This window comes from Coregonus clupeaformis, chromosome 15 (assembly GCF_020615455.1).
Source record: "Coregonus clupeaformis isolate EN_2021a chromosome 15, ASM2061545v1, whole genome shotgun sequence".
In the NCBI taxonomy this organism is placed as follows: Eukaryota; Metazoa; Chordata; class Actinopteri; order Salmoniformes; family Salmonidae; genus Coregonus; species Coregonus clupeaformis.
In genome coordinates, this window is record NC_059206.1 from 47,813,377 (window position 1) to 47,830,440 (window position 17,064).

The following is a 17,064-nucleotide window of genomic DNA, read 5'->3' on the forward strand; positions in this document are numbered from 1 at the left end:
TGACAATAGTTCCTCAATGTATTTGAAAAATCTTTCAAGTTCTCTCCCTTTTGATAACCACTCAGCGTGAAAGGGAAGAATGTCATGCTCTGATCCAGTGGAAACATCATAAAATAGGCCTACTTTATGATTTCTTATCCCTTGCGCAAATAGCCTACAGCTGTGTCTGTCCCACAGGAAACAGTTTTATACAATGTTGCAAGTTCGCTAGGGCAAGCTTCAGGCCCGGACCCAAGTTGATACAATGTTTCAAGTTTGTTGCAGACAGTCCACGTGTAGCCAATGCTGCAATGTTTTTATTTTGTTGGCTTTATGTAGGCTATTTTTCCATAGTTGGCAATGGCAATATAAGTTACTTTTTAGGTTTGTATCATTCATTTCATTTGGATAGAATTTTGATTAACCACATGTCAATGATTTTGAGATACGAAAATGTTATTATAAATTTAAATGAAACCGTTCCACTAAAATGTGCATATGAAAACCATACCTGGCACGCAGATCGGTAGAAATTGTAAGATAAATTGGCATTCCACATGAGAAAGGTTGCCGACTCCTCGTGTAGCCGATTACCGGCAACTTCAGGAGAGTAAAAGCAGAATCTGTAAAAGCCAGCAGGAGCGGGAGGAGGATGGTCAAGTCAGGTAAAGTTTTTTTTCTTCTGGTTATCTTGATCTCTGGCTCCCTCTTGAGTCATTTGTGTCTTATTTCATCAAACAATCTCAATACATAGGCCTATAGTTGATTTTATTAAAAACACATAGGGTGGGTCTATATAAGGAAAAATACACGCAAAAAAATGTGGTTGAAAGAACAGACGACTTTCGGTCGACCAACATTTTTTTGGGTCGGGGACAGCCCTAATCCTGTGTGTCCTCTCATATCGTGTCAGATTCAGAGCTTCTCCTCACACCAGACACAAACCCAATATCCTACCATATCCTACCTCCACAGAGTGTGTTTGTGTGTTTCAATGTGCTAGCTTCACGTTTCTCGATTTGTCAAATCAACAATCATCTTGTGTTGTATGTGTTGCAGTGTGTGTGTGTATGTACCTTGACCAGGCCAGTTCTGGAAGGGTTTGAGGTTCTGAGGACGTCCTCTACTGACCACCACTGTCCTGCCAGGAACAGAGCTACCGCTGGAGAGAGAGAGGGGGAGGGGAAAGGGAGTGACATTGAGAATTAGAGTTAGAGGAGTATGATCTATGGTTAGAATCCAAATGTATGTTGTACGAAATATAAGCCCCCAGACCCTACCCTAAACTCTAGTAGATCTGAAGGGATCTGATGTGTATATACTGGTAGTTTTAAATAAAATAGCTTACACCTACAGTATCTATGCGGTGGAAACTACCAGCTTACACTGTGACTGTGTCAACGGATAGGGACAGGGGGCTAGGGATGGGGTGGTGTTTGGGTGTAGTGTTGTGTGTACCTGTGAGCTGATCATCTGGGGCGAACAGGGCCAGAATCTTGTGCTTCAGGTCTCCTCCATAGATGGGAACAAAACCAACGTTACACAAACCGATACAGATCTGAGAGGGGGAGAGAGAGAAAGAGTGACATGGGGTTAGAGTTGACTAAACTAACAGTGTGTGTGTGTGTGTGTGTGTGTGTGTGTGTGTGTGTGTGTGTACCTTTCTGTGGCTGGGCAGGGTAAAGCTCTCGGTCTTGTTGGGGCTGACGTATCGTAGCCGGGTCATGTAGCCCTCTGCTGCCTGCTCCTCCTCCTCTTGCCTCACTGAACCCAACACGTCCACAGGGAACTCCATCCCTACAGGGCAAAGGCCAGGAGTCACAGGTCAGGGTCACTCATCATGCCAAATAAAATATACATGTCTGTGTCCACTGATGAACACACTGGGAATGGATTATTTTACACAAGCCAAACTTTGTACCTGTATTCTGTCTTCCCCTAGGCCCAACGTAAGACCACCTTCTCTTCATATCCAAAATAAACCCAAATCAATCAATCAAAATGGAGTCACACAATGTCCAAAGTGCTGAAATACTAACTCTGTGGCTCAGTCATCAGACAAGGCCTGCACAATAAAAGCCATGCTATTCTGATGTTACCATGACATCAACAATTGTTGTTTTATTTTATTTATCACATAATTCGTAAAACAGGTGTAGACTAACAGTGAAATGCTTACTTCAGTGACACACTTCCAATGCTGCCCTCCCTTGAAGGACGAAACCTCATATAAACCCACCTATAAAACACCTACAGTGGGGAGAACAAGTATTTGATACACTGCCGATTTTGCAGGTTTTCCTACTTACAAAGCATGTAGAGGTCTGTAATTTGTATCATAGGTATACTTCAACTGTGAGAGACGGAATCTAAAACAAAAATCCAGAAAATCACATTGTATGATTTTTAAGTAATTCATTTGCATTTTATTGCATGACATAAGTATTTGATCACCTACCAACCAGTAAGAATTCCGGCTCTCACAGACCTGGTCGTTTTTCTTTAAGAAGCCCTCCTGTTCTCCACTCATTACCTGTATTGACTGCACCTGTTTGAACTCGTTACCTGTATACAAGACACCTGTCCACACACTCAATCAAACAGACTCCAACCTCTCCACAATGGCCAAGACCAGAGAGCTGTGTAAGGACATCAGGGATAAAATTGTAGACCTGCACAAGGCTGGGATGGGCTACAGGACAATAGGCAAGCAGCTTGGTGAGAAGGCAACAACTGTTGGCGCAATTATTAGAAAATGGAAGAAGTTCAAGATGACGGTCAATCACCCTCAGTCTGGGGCTCCATGCAAGATCTCACCTCGTGGGGCATCAATGATCATGAGGAAGGTGAGGGATCAGCCCAGAACTACACGGCAGGACCTGGTCAATGACCTGAAGAGAGCTGGGACCACAGTCTCAAAGAAAACCATTAGTAACACACTACGCCGTCATGGATTAAAATCCTGCAGCGCACTCAAGGTCCCCCTGCTCAAGCTAGCGCATGTCCAGGCCTGTCTGAAGTTTGCCAATGACCATCTGGATGATCCAGAGGAGGAATGGGAGAAGGTCATGTGGTCTGATGAGACAAAAATAGAGCTTTTTGGTCTAAACTCCACTCGCCGTGTTTGGAGGAAGAAGAAGGATGAGTACAACCCCAAGAACACCATCCCAACCGTGAAGCATGGAGGTGGAAATTCTTTGTGGATGCTTTTCTGCAAAGGGGACAGGACGACTGCACCGTATTGAGAGGAGGATGGATGGGGCCATGTATCGCGAGATCTTGGCCAACAACCTCCTTCCCTCAGTAAGAGCATTGAAGATGGGTCGTGGCTGGGTCTTCCAGCATGACAATGACCCGAAACACACAGCCAGGGCAACTAAGGAGTGGCTCCATTAGAAGCAACTCAAGGTCCTGGAGTGGCCTAGCCAGTCTCCAGACCTGAACCCAATAGAAAATTTTTGGAGGGAGCTGAAAGTCCGTATTGCCCAGCGACAGCCCCGAAACCTGAAGGATCTGGAGAAGGTCTGTATGGAGGAGTGGGCAAAAATCCCTGCTGCAATGTGTGCAAACCTGGTCAAGACCTACAGGAAACGTATGATCTCTGTAATTGCAAACAAAGGTTTATGTACCAAATATTAAGTTCTGCTTTTCTGATGTATCAAATACTTATGTCATGCAATAAAATGCAAATGAATTACTTAAAAATCATACAATGTGATTTTCTGGATTTTTTTTTCCATCTCACAGTTGAAGTGTACCTATGATAAAAATTACAGACCTCTACATGCTTTGTAAGTAGGAAAACCTGCAAAAATCGGCAGTGTATCAAATACTTGTTCTCCCCACTGTATGTATAGAACCCTCAACGTGGACTACAATAGAAGCCTCAACATGGACTACAATAGAAGCCTAAACATGGACTACAATAGAACATGCTACTTCTATCTGGCCACTACACAACCAACCACATGCACACTGAAGAGGATGGAGGAAAAACACTGACATTTTGTCAGCTAATTTATCATACTATTTATAGTCTCTAGAAATGACAGTCACCACGGTCTTATTGCAGAAAGGTCCCTCACATGAGAATTATTAATATGAAGGAGATCTATGAAGGAGATCAAGACTATATGTTATAGGTGAATAGTCAGATATTGAATTAAGTGACAAACAAAAGAAAACCAAAACAGATCGTTCAAATAATCAGATATGGAAATGGAAAACAAATGGGTCCATTGTACTAAATGTTATGAGGCAATGTTATCCCTTATAGATAGGTTAGATATACTGTATGTTCTACGAGCAAGAAGAGAGAGGGTGTGTGTGCTTTCTATCAACGCTGTTTCACAGTTTTTCTATTAGACAGTATAAGAACCACGTCCACCAGAGGAGACTTTACACTAGGGCTCAGGGCCTGTTCCGTGAGCCGAAGCAGACACGCACTTCAGCACTAATGAAAACCAGTTCATATCTTCTGTGGCGCGGGCCTGTTGCACCCAGTTTTCACAGACAGACCTCTCTCACACACTGCTCACAGTTCTGTGTTACTGTCACGACTCAGAGACACACGCCTACACCAGAGACACACAGGCTTTCAAGGGGTGCAGACACACACAACCACACAAATTTACTGCACATTTGTGTACAGGCAAAACACTCGCTCTCGGACGCACGTACACTATCCTACACACAGGTTCCCCCTGTCCCAGACAGTTGGCAGCAGTCCCATTCGTCCTGAGATGTTCTGTGGCTGTCTGTCACCCCCGATCTCACACTACCAGGACGACACAGAGAAACAACCGAAAGAGAACTAAAGGACGAGTCAACAGCCAGACAACCAACGGGCTACTATAACCCCCATTCAGACACAGAGGATACACCACTAGTAGTAGGTCCCTATAAAATCGGTTGCATATTTTTTGCCGGATTCCGTTTCGTTTTTTCCACAAATCCCATTTTGTTGTTTTTCCAGGTTTCTGTTTCCCCCAGTTTTTTCAGGTTTTCGCTAAAAATAAAAATGCTGCTGCTTGATGATTGACATATCTACAGTGCCTTCTGAAAGTATTCACACCCCTTGACTTTTTCCACATTTTGTTGTGTTAGAGTCTGAATTTAAAATTGATTACATGTTGATTGTGTCACTGATCTACACACAATACCCCATAATGTCAAAGCGGAATTATGTTTTTAGAACTTTTTACAAATTTATAAAAAATAAAAAGCTGAAATGTCTTGAGTCAATAAGTATTCAACCCCTTTGTTATGGCAAGCCTCAATAATTTCAGGCGTAACAATTTGCTTAACAAGTCAGATAAGTTGAAGGGACTAACTCTGTGCAATAATGGTGTTTACCATGATTTTTGAATGACTACCCCATCTCTGTATACCACAGTAAGGTCCCTCAGTCGAGCAGTGAATTTCAAGCACAGATTCAACAAAGACCAGGGAGGTTTTCCAATGCCTAGCAAAGAAGGGGACCTATTGGTAGATGGGTAAAAAAAGGGACATTGAATATCCCTTTGAGCATTGTGAAGTTATTCATTACACTTTGGATGGTGTATCAATCCACCCAGTCACTACAAAGATACAGGCGTCCTTCCCAACTCAGTTGACGGAGAGGAAGGAAATCGCTCAAGGATTTCACCATGAGGCCAATGGTGATTTTAAACATTTTAGTCATTTAGCAGACGCTCTTATCCAGAGCGACTTACAGGTAGTGAGTGCATACATTTTCATACTGGCCCCCCGTGGGAAACGAACCCACAACCCTGGCGTTGCAAGCGCCATGCTCTACCAACTGAGCTACAGGGAACTACTACAAAGTATTTACTAATCTGCATTGCACTTTCACATACAAACTCACATCCACTTCGTTATTTTGTCCTGGTCATGCGTTTGCTTATATTCTTGGGACCACTGGCTGCTGTCTGATTAATTTTACATTTTAGTCATTTAGCAGACGCTCTTTTCCAGAGCGACTTACAGTTAGTGAGTGCATACATTTTCATACTGGCCCCCTGTGGGAATCGAACCCACAACCCTGGCGTTGCAAGCGCCATGCTCTACCAACTGAGCTACACAGGGCCAGTGTAAACCAGTTACAGAGTTAAATGGATGTGATAGGAGAAATCGGAGGATGGATCAACAACATTGTAGTTACTCCACAATACTAACCTAAATGAGTGAAAAGAAGGAAGCCTGACAGAATACAAATATTCCAAAATATGCATCCTGTTTGCAATAAAGCACTAAAGTGATACTGCAAAAAATGTAGCAAAGAAATTAACTTTTCGTCCCAAATACAAAGCATTATTTCGGGGCAAAATCAACATAACACATCACTGAGTACCATTCTACATATTTTCAAGCATGGTGGTGGCTACATCATGTTATGGGTATGCTTGTCATCAGCAAGGACTAGGTGTTTTTTTGGGGGGATAAAAATAAAAGGAATAGAGCTAAGCACAGGCAAAGTCCCAGAGGAAAACCTGGTTCAGTCTGGTTTCCAACAGACACTGGGAGGACAAATCCACCTTTCAGCAAGACAATAACCTAAAGCGTAAGGCCAAATATACACGGTAGAGACTTACCCAGAAACACTCACAGCTGCAATCGCTGCCAAAGGTGATTCTAACATGTATTGACTCAGGGGGTTGAATACTTATCTAATCAAAATATATGAGTGTTTTATTTTCCATTAATTAAAAATAAAGTTAGAACTTTTACAGAGTATTGTGTAGATTGTTGACAAAAAATGACAATTCAATCAATTTTAATTCCACTTTGTAACAACAAAATGTGGTAAAAGTCAAGGGGTGTGAATACTTTCTGAAGGCAAAGTATAAGCGACTATTTATCAGTTGTGCACTCATTCTCAGAATCGGTTTTTGTTTGGGGATGTCTGTAGACACTGTTTTAAAATGGCCTTTTGTCCGGCATCTCGCCAACAGACTGTCAGCAGCGTAACAAACTGACAGCAGCGTCTCTAGTTGCCCAATTGAGCCATCCCAAGCTGGGATAGTTTGTTTCATGTCTCAGGCACTCTGCATGTGCTGCGAGAGAGCGGAGTTAGCCATTTGGGAGAATGGTGAATGTGCTGCTAAGGCAAATCCGGGGGACGCAGGCGAACATAACAAAACACTGTTCATGATTCCACTCGTTCGCAAAGAGGCAGGCGCAATTAAAACTCAATCAGATCAAGAATATAAGCTTTCTGAGCTTTGATCAACGCTGGGTACAATAGTTCTAGATGTTGACCTGTAATAGATTTTCTTTGTGTACACATTTATCATTTTTCTCAAATTAGAAAAAATTACAGAGGTCCGGACCTTGGAGTCCTCATATGTAGTTACGTCCCTTATGACATGTTAGTTACTTTGGGTGAATGCGTTTCCCTATAGGCATCCCTCAACTTGCAGCTAGCTCTACAACTCTGTGCTCCCCCTCAGCCCTTTTCTTGACCAGAACTTTGGTTCCAACTGGTTTCAGCTGAACATGTTGGGGTTGGGCTGGCACGTGTCACTAATGCCTATAGCCTCGGGAGGGGGGGGCTCAGCGCCCCACCTATATGATCCAGGTTTGGGGTAAACGTATAGGTCTCCTCTCTCGTTCCCTCTCTCTCGCACGCACGGGCACACCAACCCTCTCCCAACCCCCACACACACTCTCTCTGAATAGCCCCCACACCCACATAACTTTACCATGGCATTCCAGAGCTTTGCTGTGTTTTCCGTTAGGCCAGGGTGGGGGTGTGGTGTTAACCTGCCCTGTTCCCTGCTGACAGTTTGTGCTGCTCCTGTGAACCCTTTCTGGTTGCTCCCATGTTACACACTACTGTCACACTGGGGAAATGGGAGTTAACAGATGGGTATAAGCAGGGGGATATAAGCTCTGCGTACCTACAGTGGGGAGAACAAGTATTTGATACACTGCCGATTTTGCAGGTTTCCCTACTTACAAAGCATGTAGAGGTTTGTCATTTTTATCATAGGTACACTTCAACTGTGAGAGACGGAATCTAAAACAAAAATCCAGAAAATCACATAATTTGCATTTTATTGCATGACATAAGTATTTGATCACCTACCAACCAGTAAGAATTCCGGCTCTCACAGACCTGTTTGTTTTTCTTTAAGAAGCCCTCCTGTTCTCCACTCATTACCTGTATTAACTGCACCTGTTTGAACTCGTTACCTGTATAAAAGATACCTGTCCACACACTCAATCAAACAGACTCCAACCTCTCCACAATGGCCAAGACCAGAGAGCTGTGTAAGGACATCAGGGATACAATTGTAGACCTGCACAAGGCTGGGATGGGCTACAGGACAATAGGCAAGCAGCTTGGTGAGAAGGCAACAACTGTTGACGCAATTATTAGAAAATGGAAGAAGTTCAAGATGACGGTCAATCACCCTCGGTCTGGGGCACCATGCAAGATCTCACCTCGTGGGGCATCAATGATCATGAGGAAGGTGAGGGATCAGCCCAGAACTACACGGCAGGACCTGGTCAATGACCTGAAGAGAGCTGGGACCACAGTCTCAAAGAAAACCATTAGTAACGCACTACGCCGTCATGGATTAAAATCCTGCAGCGCACGCAAGGTCCCCCTGCTCAAGCCAGCGCATGTCCAGGCCCGTCTGAAGTTTGCCAATGACCATCTGGATGATCCAGAGGAGGAATGGGAGAAGGTCATGTGGTCTGATGAGACAACAATAGAGCTTTTTGGTCTAAACTCCACTCACCGTGTTTGGGGGAAGAAGAAGGATGAGTACAACCCCAAGAACACCATCCCAACCGTGAAGCATGGAGGTGGAAACATCATTCTTTGGGGATGCATTTCTGCAAAGGGGACAGGACGACTGCACCGTATTGAGGGGAGGATGGATGGGGCCATGTATCGCGAGATCTTGGCCAACAACCTCCTTCCCTCAGTAAGAGCATTGAAGATGGGTCGTGGCTGGGTCTTCCAGCATGACAACGACCCGAAACACACAGCCAGAGCAACTAAGGAGTGGCTCCGTAAGAAGCATCTCAAGGTCCTGGAGTGGCCTAGCCAGTCTCCAGACCTGAACCCAATAGAAAATATTTGGAGGGAGCTGAAAGTCTGTATTGCCCAGCGACAGCCCCCGAAACCTGAAGGATCTGGAGAAGGTCTGTATGGAGGAGTGAGCCAAAATCCCTGCTGCAGTGTGTGCAAACCTGGTCAAGACCTACAGGAAACGTATGATCTCTGTAATTGCAAACAAAGGTTTCTGTACCAAATATTAAGTTCTGCTTTTCTGATGTATCAAATACTTATGTCATGCAATAAAATGCAAATGAATTACTTAAAAATCATACAATGTGATTTTCTGGATTTTTGTTTTAGATTCCGTCTCTCACAGTTGAAGTGTACCTATGATAAAAAATTACAGACCTCTACATGCTTTGTAAGTAGGAAAACCTGCAAAATCGGCAGTGTATCAAATACTTGTTCTCCCCACTGTATAGTAGGTTCTTCATTTCTGAATAGTTTGAGGAAAACCTACTGCTGTTATTGCTTGGAACTGGAGGCAAAAATTGAGAAGTCTGTGTGTAAGTGATCTTATGCATTGTGTCTATGTGCAGTGGAGACGTGAATTCACGTGAAACTCCAAATAATAGTGCATTGATTGTGCATCACAAAGGCCAAAAGAGCACCACACTAATTGCACTAAAACATCTCAGAAATTGAACATTACGAAGAACCAAATAGAAGAAAAAAAAAGCACAACGTATACCTATCCAATGCACACACAGTAAAAACCTGCTGTAGTTAACCCTTGGCTCGCGCTACGTTTGTGTGCGAGTCCGGCTGTGCACGTGTGTGTGTAGCATGTTACATAACACTGGTCTATAGGGGCAGAGCAGGAAACAGACCCAGTCAGGGCTTCAGAGTTTGCTCATAGGTACATATAGAATGTGTGATGTCACACAGCAGATGTAGCCCTATAGCCAACACACACAAAGTTAATAGTGTGTGCACTCTCAGACAGAGACAAATACCTATTTGGAAGTGTAAAATCATGAGCATTTTTGCTTGTTTTAACACACACGTTGTTTTGGTTGCTGTAACATAATGGATTGCTTTCTATACATACCCTCACACACACCCTCTCTGGGAGATTGATATACACTGCTCAAAAAAAATTAAGGGAACACTTAAACAACACAATGTAACTCCAAGTCAATCACACTTCTGTGAAATCAAACTGTCCACTTAGGAAGCAACACTGATTGACAATAAATGTCACATGCTGTTGTGCAAATGGAATAGACAACAGGTGGAAATTATAGGCAATTAGCAAGATACCCCCAATAAAGAAGTGGTTCTGCAGGTGGTGACCACAGACCACTTCTCAGTTCCTATGCTTCCTGGCTGATGTTTTGGTCACTTTTGAATGCTGGCGGTGCTTTCACTCTAGTGGTAGCATGAGACGGAGTCTACAACCCACACAAGTGGCTCAGGTAGTGCAGCTCATCCAGGATGGCACATCAATGCGAGCTGTGGCAAGAAGGTTTGCTGTGTCTGTCAGCGTAGTGTCCAGAGCATGGAGGCGCTACCAGGAGACAGGCCAGTACATCAGGAGACGTGGAGGAGGCCGTAGGAGGGCAACAACCCAGCAGCAGGACCGCTACCTCCGCCTTTGTGCAAGGAGGAGCAGGAGGAGCACTGCCAGAGCCCTGCAAAATGACCTCCAGCATGACCGGTTTGGCGGTGGGTCAGTCATGGTGTGGGGCGGCATTTCTTTGGGGGGCTCGCCAGAGGTAGCCTGACTGCCATTAGGTACCGAGATGAGATCCTCAGACCCCTTGTGAGACCATATGCTGGTGCGGTTGGCCCTGGGTTCCTCCTAATGCAAGACAATGCTAGACCTCATGTGGCTGGAGGGGGTGAATCCAATTGAGCACATCTGGGACATCATGTCTCGCTCCATCCACCAACGCCACGTTGCACCACAGACTGTCCAGGAGTTGGCGGATGCTTTAGTCCAGGTCTGGGAGGAGATCCCTCAGGAGACCATCCGCCACCTCATCAGGAGCATGCCCAGGCGTTGTAGGGAGGTCATACAGGCACGTGGAGGCACACACACTACTGAGCCTCATTTTGACTTGTTTTAAGGACATTACATCAAAGTTGGATCAGCCTGTAGTGTGGTTTTCCACTTTAATTTTGAGGGTGACTCCAAATCCAGACCTCCATGGGTTGATAAATTTGATTTCCATTGATAATTTTTGTGTGATTTTGTTGTCAGCACATTCAACTATGTAAAGAAAAAAGTACAGTGGGGAAAAAAAGTATTTAGTCAGCCACCAATTGTGCAAGTTCTCCCACTTAAAAAGATGAGAGGCCTGTAATTTTCATCATAGGTACACGTCAACTATGACAGACAAATTGAGAAAAAAAATCCCAGAAAATCACATTGTAGGATTTTTTATGAATTTATTTGCAAATTATGGTGGAAAATAAGTATTTGGTCACCTACAAACAAGCAAGATTTCTGGCTCTCACAGACCTGTAACTTCTTCTTTAAGAGGCTCCTCTGTCCTCCACTCGTTACCTGTATTAATGGCACCTGTTTGATCTTGTTATCAGTATAAAAGACACCTGTCCACAACCTCAAACAGTCACACTCCAAACTCCACTATGGCCAAGACCAAAGAGCTGTCAAAGGACACCAGAAACAACATTGTAGACCTGCACCAGGCTGGGAAGACTGAATCTGCAATAGGTAAGCAGCTTGGTTTGAAGAAATCAACTGTGGGAGCAATTTTGACCCGTGGGGTCAAAATGATCACAAGAACAGTGAGCAAAAATTCCAGAACCTAGTGAATGACCTGCAGAGAGCTGGGACCAAAGTAACAAAGCCTACCATCAGTAACACACTACGCCGCCAGGGACTCAAATCCTGCAGTACCAGATGTGTCCCCCTGCTTAAGCCAGTACATGTCCAGGCCCGTCTGAAGTTTGCTAGAGTGCATTTGGATGATCCAGAAGAGGATTGGGAGAATGTCATATGGTCAGATGAAACCAAAATAGAACTTTTTGGTAAAAACTCAACTCGTCGTGTTTGGAGGACAAAGAATGCTGAGTTGCATCCAAAGAACACCATACCTACTGTGAAGCATGGGGGTGGAAACATCATTCTTTGGGGCTGTTTTTCTGCAAAGGGACCAGGACGACTGATCCGTGTAAAGGAAAGAATGAATGGGGCCATGTATCGTGAGATTTTGAGTGAAAACCTCCTTCCATCAGCAAGGGCATTGAAGATGAAACGTGGCTGGGTCTTTCAGAATGACAATGATCCCAAACACACCGCCCGGGCGACGAAGGAGTGGCTTCGTAAGAAGCATTTCAAGGTCCTGGAGTGGCCTAGCCAGTCTCCAGATCTCAACCCCATAGAAAATCTTTGGAGGGAGTTGAAAGTCCGGGTTGCCCAGCGACAGCCCCAAAACATCACTGCTCTAGAGGAGATCTGCATGGAGGAATGGGCCAAAATACCAGCAACAGTGTGTGAAAACCTTGTGAAGACTTACAGAAAACGTTTGACCTGTGTCATTGCCAACAAAGGGTATATAACAAAGTATTGAGAAACTTTTGTTATTGACCAAATACTTATTTTCCACCATAATTTGCAAATAAATTCATAAAAATCCTACAATGTGATTTTCTGGATTTTTTTTCTCATTTTGTCTGTCATAGTTGACGTGTACCTATGATGAAAATTACAGGCCTCTCTCATCTTTTTAAGTGGGAGAACTTGCACAATTGGTGGCTGACTAAATACTTTTTTTCCCCACTGTATTTAATAAGATTATTTCATTCATTCAGTTCTAGGATGTGTTGTTTAAGTGTTCCCTTCATTTTTTTGAGCAGTGTATAACACACACACACACACACACGCACCTCTGAAGGTACAGTGAGGGAAAAAATATTTGATCCCCTGCTGATTTTGTACGTTTGCCCACTGACAAAGAAATTATCAGTCTATAATTTTAATGGTAGGTTTATTTGAACAGTGAGAGACAGAATAACAACAAAAAAAATCCAGAAAAACGCTTGTCAAAAATGTTATAAATTGATTTGCATTTTAATGAGGGAAATAAGTATTTGACCCCCTCTCAATCAGAAAGATTTCTGGCTCCCAGGTGTCTTTTATATAGGTAACGAGCTGAGATTAGGAGCACACTCTTAAAGGGAGTGCTCCTAATCTCAGTTTGTTACCTGTATAAAAGACACCTGTCCACAGAAGCAATCAATCAATCAGATTCCAAACTCTCCACCATGGCCAAGACCAAAGGATGTCAGGAACAATATTGTAACCCTACACAAGGCTGGAATGGGCTACAAGACCATCGCCAAGCAGCTTGGTGAGAAGGTGACAACAGTTGGTGCGATTATTCGCAAATGGAAGAAACACAAAATAACTGTCAATCTCCCTCGGCCTGGGGCTCCATGCAAGATCTCACCTCGTGGAGTTGCAATGATCATGAGAACGGTGAGGAATCAGCCCAGAACTACATGGGAGAATCTTGTCAATGATCTCAAGGCAGCTGGGACCATAGTCACCAAGAAAACAATTGGTAACACACTACGCCGTGAAGGACTGAAATCCTGCAGCGCCCGCAAGGTCCCCCTGCTCAAGAAAGCACATATTCAGGGCCATCTGAAGTTTACCAATGAACATCTGAATGATTCAGAGGAGAACTGGGTGAAAGTGTTGTGGTCAGATGAGACCAAAATCGAGCTCTTTGGCATCAACTCAACTCGCTGTGTTTGGAGGAGGAGGAATGCTGCCGATGACCCCAAGAACACCATCCCCACCGTCAAACATGGAGGTGGAAACATTATGCTTTTGGGGTGTTTTTCTGCTAAGGGGACAGGACAACTTCACCGCATCAAAGGGACGATGGACAGGGCCATGTACCGTCAAATCTTGGGTGAGAACCTCCTTCCCTCAGCCAGGGCATTGAAAATGGGTCGTGGATGGGTATTCCAGCATGACAATGACCCAAAACACACGGCCAAGGCAACAAAGGAGTGGCTCAAGAAGAAGCATATTAAGGTCCTGGAGTGGCCTATCCAGTCTCCAGACCTTAATCCCATAGAAAATCTGTGGAGGGAGCTGAAGGTTCGATTGCCAAACATCAGCCTCGAAACCTTAATGACTTGGAGAAGATCTGCAAAGAGGAGTGGGACAAAATCCCTCCTGAGATGTGTGCAAGAACTACAAGAAACGTCTGACCTCTGTGATTGCCAACAAGGGTTTTGCCACCAAGTACTAAGTCATGTTTTGCAGAGGGGTCAAATACTTATTTCCCTCATTAAAATGCTAATCAATTTATAACATTTTTGACATGTTTTTCTGGATTTTTTTGTTGTTATTCTGTCTCTCACTGTTCAAATAAACCTACCATTAAAAGTATAGACTGATCATGTCTTTGTCAGTGGGCAAACGTACAAAATCAGCAGGGGATCAAATACTTTTTTCCCTCACTGTAGGTAACATTCCTGATCCAGACATTCACTCGGTGTTAACGTTTCTAGGTAGCCTAGCCCTTTCTGGTGGCAATAATGTGAAACGTCAGAAGAGGTACTTATCTTCTAAACTATAGCCTTGGTGAAAGAGAACAATACACACGCACATCAACTTTACGATCTCTAGTTGGTTACAGGACAGGTTTGGCAGTGTTAAGACCGATTCAGCAAAAACTTGCCACTATGTTCGCCTAACGAAGTTCATCAAACAAACACTATGCGAAATGCAATTAGATCTAGTAACCCAGGTGAACGAACAATAACTTTGGATCAAATATTCTGCGAATCCTGTTCTCACAGCACGTCACCTAAAACTGAAAATTTTATTTCCAAATTCCTGACCATGCTCTTGAACGCCGCCACTAGTGAAAACACAGGCCCTATCCAAACATATCTGTCCAACACAGTCCTAAATGCAAAAACACCCCCTACGTCCATTTAAAAAGAGAGAATGGTAGCTGTTCTTGGTGAGCCATTCTGTAATCATGTCTAAAGTTATGCTTCCTCTCATCAGCAGGGCCGAAACAGCCGCCACACCGACCATCTCATCCCAGCGCGTTTCAGGACTCCAAACACTCCCGCAACAATCTACAAATATCTCCAATATAAAATACGTTGTGTTCGTGAAATAATCGGAAACTCACCTTAATCCTGCTGACGACACGTAGTCTGTTTATTTTACTTATTTTTGCACCAACTACACAGTTTATTTCTTGAATGTTTTGAAACCCACGAACGCCTCCGTTGCTAATAGCTTGTAGCCTGAGCGACAGTACGCACGTTCTCCATGATGCGCGCGTTCCGTTCTTTGGCTGCTGGGACAGAGAGAATGTGCAAGGTAAACATTCCAACTACATAACCAACAGGGGACCACAATACGACTGATGTCTCAAATATTTATTGAAGACATTTTTTATAGTTTAAGTTAGAACTTGATTTGCACTCTCTCTCTCTGATATCCTAAAAGCATTTATTTGAAGTAATCCTAGGCTAGGCTACATAGTAATATATTCACAACGTGTGTGTGATACTGGTGCTTTACAATTCCACACAGAGATGATGTGATTGATCGAAATACCAATTAGTGGAGAAACAAAGATCATAATTGGGCTGTCTGTGTAGACGCAGCCTTTGAACAGTAGATGGAGTCAAAGCATTGAGAAATGCTTCTCTTTTCAGCCCAGCAACAAGAGTAGGCATAGCAGACAGATCACGTCAGATCTTTTCACGTCAAAGCTCTTTTTCAGAGCTGATCTGATTGGTCAAATTACCAATTAGTGAAAAAAAAACATTTTGGGTGGGATGTTCAGGAGTATTTCTGTCTGTAATAAAGCCCCTTTGTGCAGAAAAACTCTTTCTGATTGGCTTGGCCTGGCTCGCAAGTGGGTGGACCTCTGCCCAGTCGTGAAATCTATAGATTTGGGCCAAATTTATTTATTTCAATTGACTGATTTCCTTCTATGAACTGTAACTCAGTAAAATCTTTGAAATTGTTGCATGTTGCATTTGCATTTTTGTTCAGTATGTTCACAATAAAGCCCCTATTTGCTGTATACTTTGGAAGTATTGGAATTAGGCCAAGAGTTTCTAAAGGAAATAGCAATGGCGAACTTGATCAAATGTCTCTGTGGGTGTTGGCAGAATGTTTTTCACTTTTAAAGTGACATTTGCTGTAGCCTATCTGACAGTTTCTGAAAAAAAAGAGCAAATTGTTGTGGAACTGTAAACAGATAGTTTGAATTCAATAACGTTTTGCATTAACTTTTTCCCGAACCTAAATATGCTGCACTGCCTACTAATTTTGAAAACGTATCTAGTATATCTACTCGGAAAAATTCTAAAATACGGTGGTAGCTAGTGTCAAATTGCGTCAATTCAAATCTGGTATAAGATAGACTAGTATTTTAATTAATGCAAACACTTGAATGGTAAATATGATGTTCGTATATACGGGCCCACTGAAACACCATGCAGGGCAGTCAGAGAACTAACTTTTTCAACCCAAGGTTCTTCTTTAATACTCTGACAGAGATAGTTCCTGCTCCAGGCTGGGCCTGTCAGAGTAGAGGCTGGGTGTGGTTTAAACTTACCCAACCTATCGATGGCGCACAGGTTGGTCCCAGCCCCTTGGCACTTCACTGTTGCCAGGTGTTAGTTGTTTCTGTTGCAGTACACATGTCCTTGAGCGGTTTAACAAAGAGGCAGTGTGTGTGTGTGTGTGTGTCACAAGTCTATCTCAGCCTCCCCCCTAACGGTTCCTCACATTAGTCACAGCTTGTTATGTTAAACAATCTATATCAGTACATCACAAACCTATTATGTTTAATCATTAATGTATTCTTTCTAAGCTAGGCATCACATCTAGTTGTAAGAGAATAGATCCCCACAATCCCCCTTTTCACACCCGCTGGGTCCTTTCTGCTCTTTCTTGGCTCTGTCCTGTCTGTTATTCTGCTCATGATGGATTGCATGTCTTTCTGAGGCTATTTCACAATTCAGTTATTTTCCCAACATACTCT

General features: G+C 43.4%; 1 protein-coding gene across 1 annotated transcript in view; it reads right to left on the reverse strand.

Annotated features, from left to right (window-relative positions):
- LOC121582796 (soluble lamin-associated protein of 75 kDa) overlaps positions 1-15,901 on the reverse strand; it is a 32,108-nt gene extending 16,207 nt beyond the window's left edge. The window contains exons 1-4 of the mRNA XM_041898898.2: positions 15,190-15,901; positions 1,640-1,776; positions 1,438-1,537; positions 1,056-1,141 (exon numbers count right to left, since the gene is read on the reverse strand). Of these exons, the coding sequence (XP_041754832.1) occupies positions 1,056-1,141; positions 1,438-1,537; positions 1,640-1,774 (321 nt within the window). The 5' untranslated portion in view covers positions 1,775-1,776; positions 15,190-15,901. The remainder of the gene's footprint in view (positions 1-1,055; positions 1,142-1,437; positions 1,538-1,639; positions 1,777-15,189) is intronic.
- Positions 15,902-17,064: the final 1,163 nt, after the last annotated feature.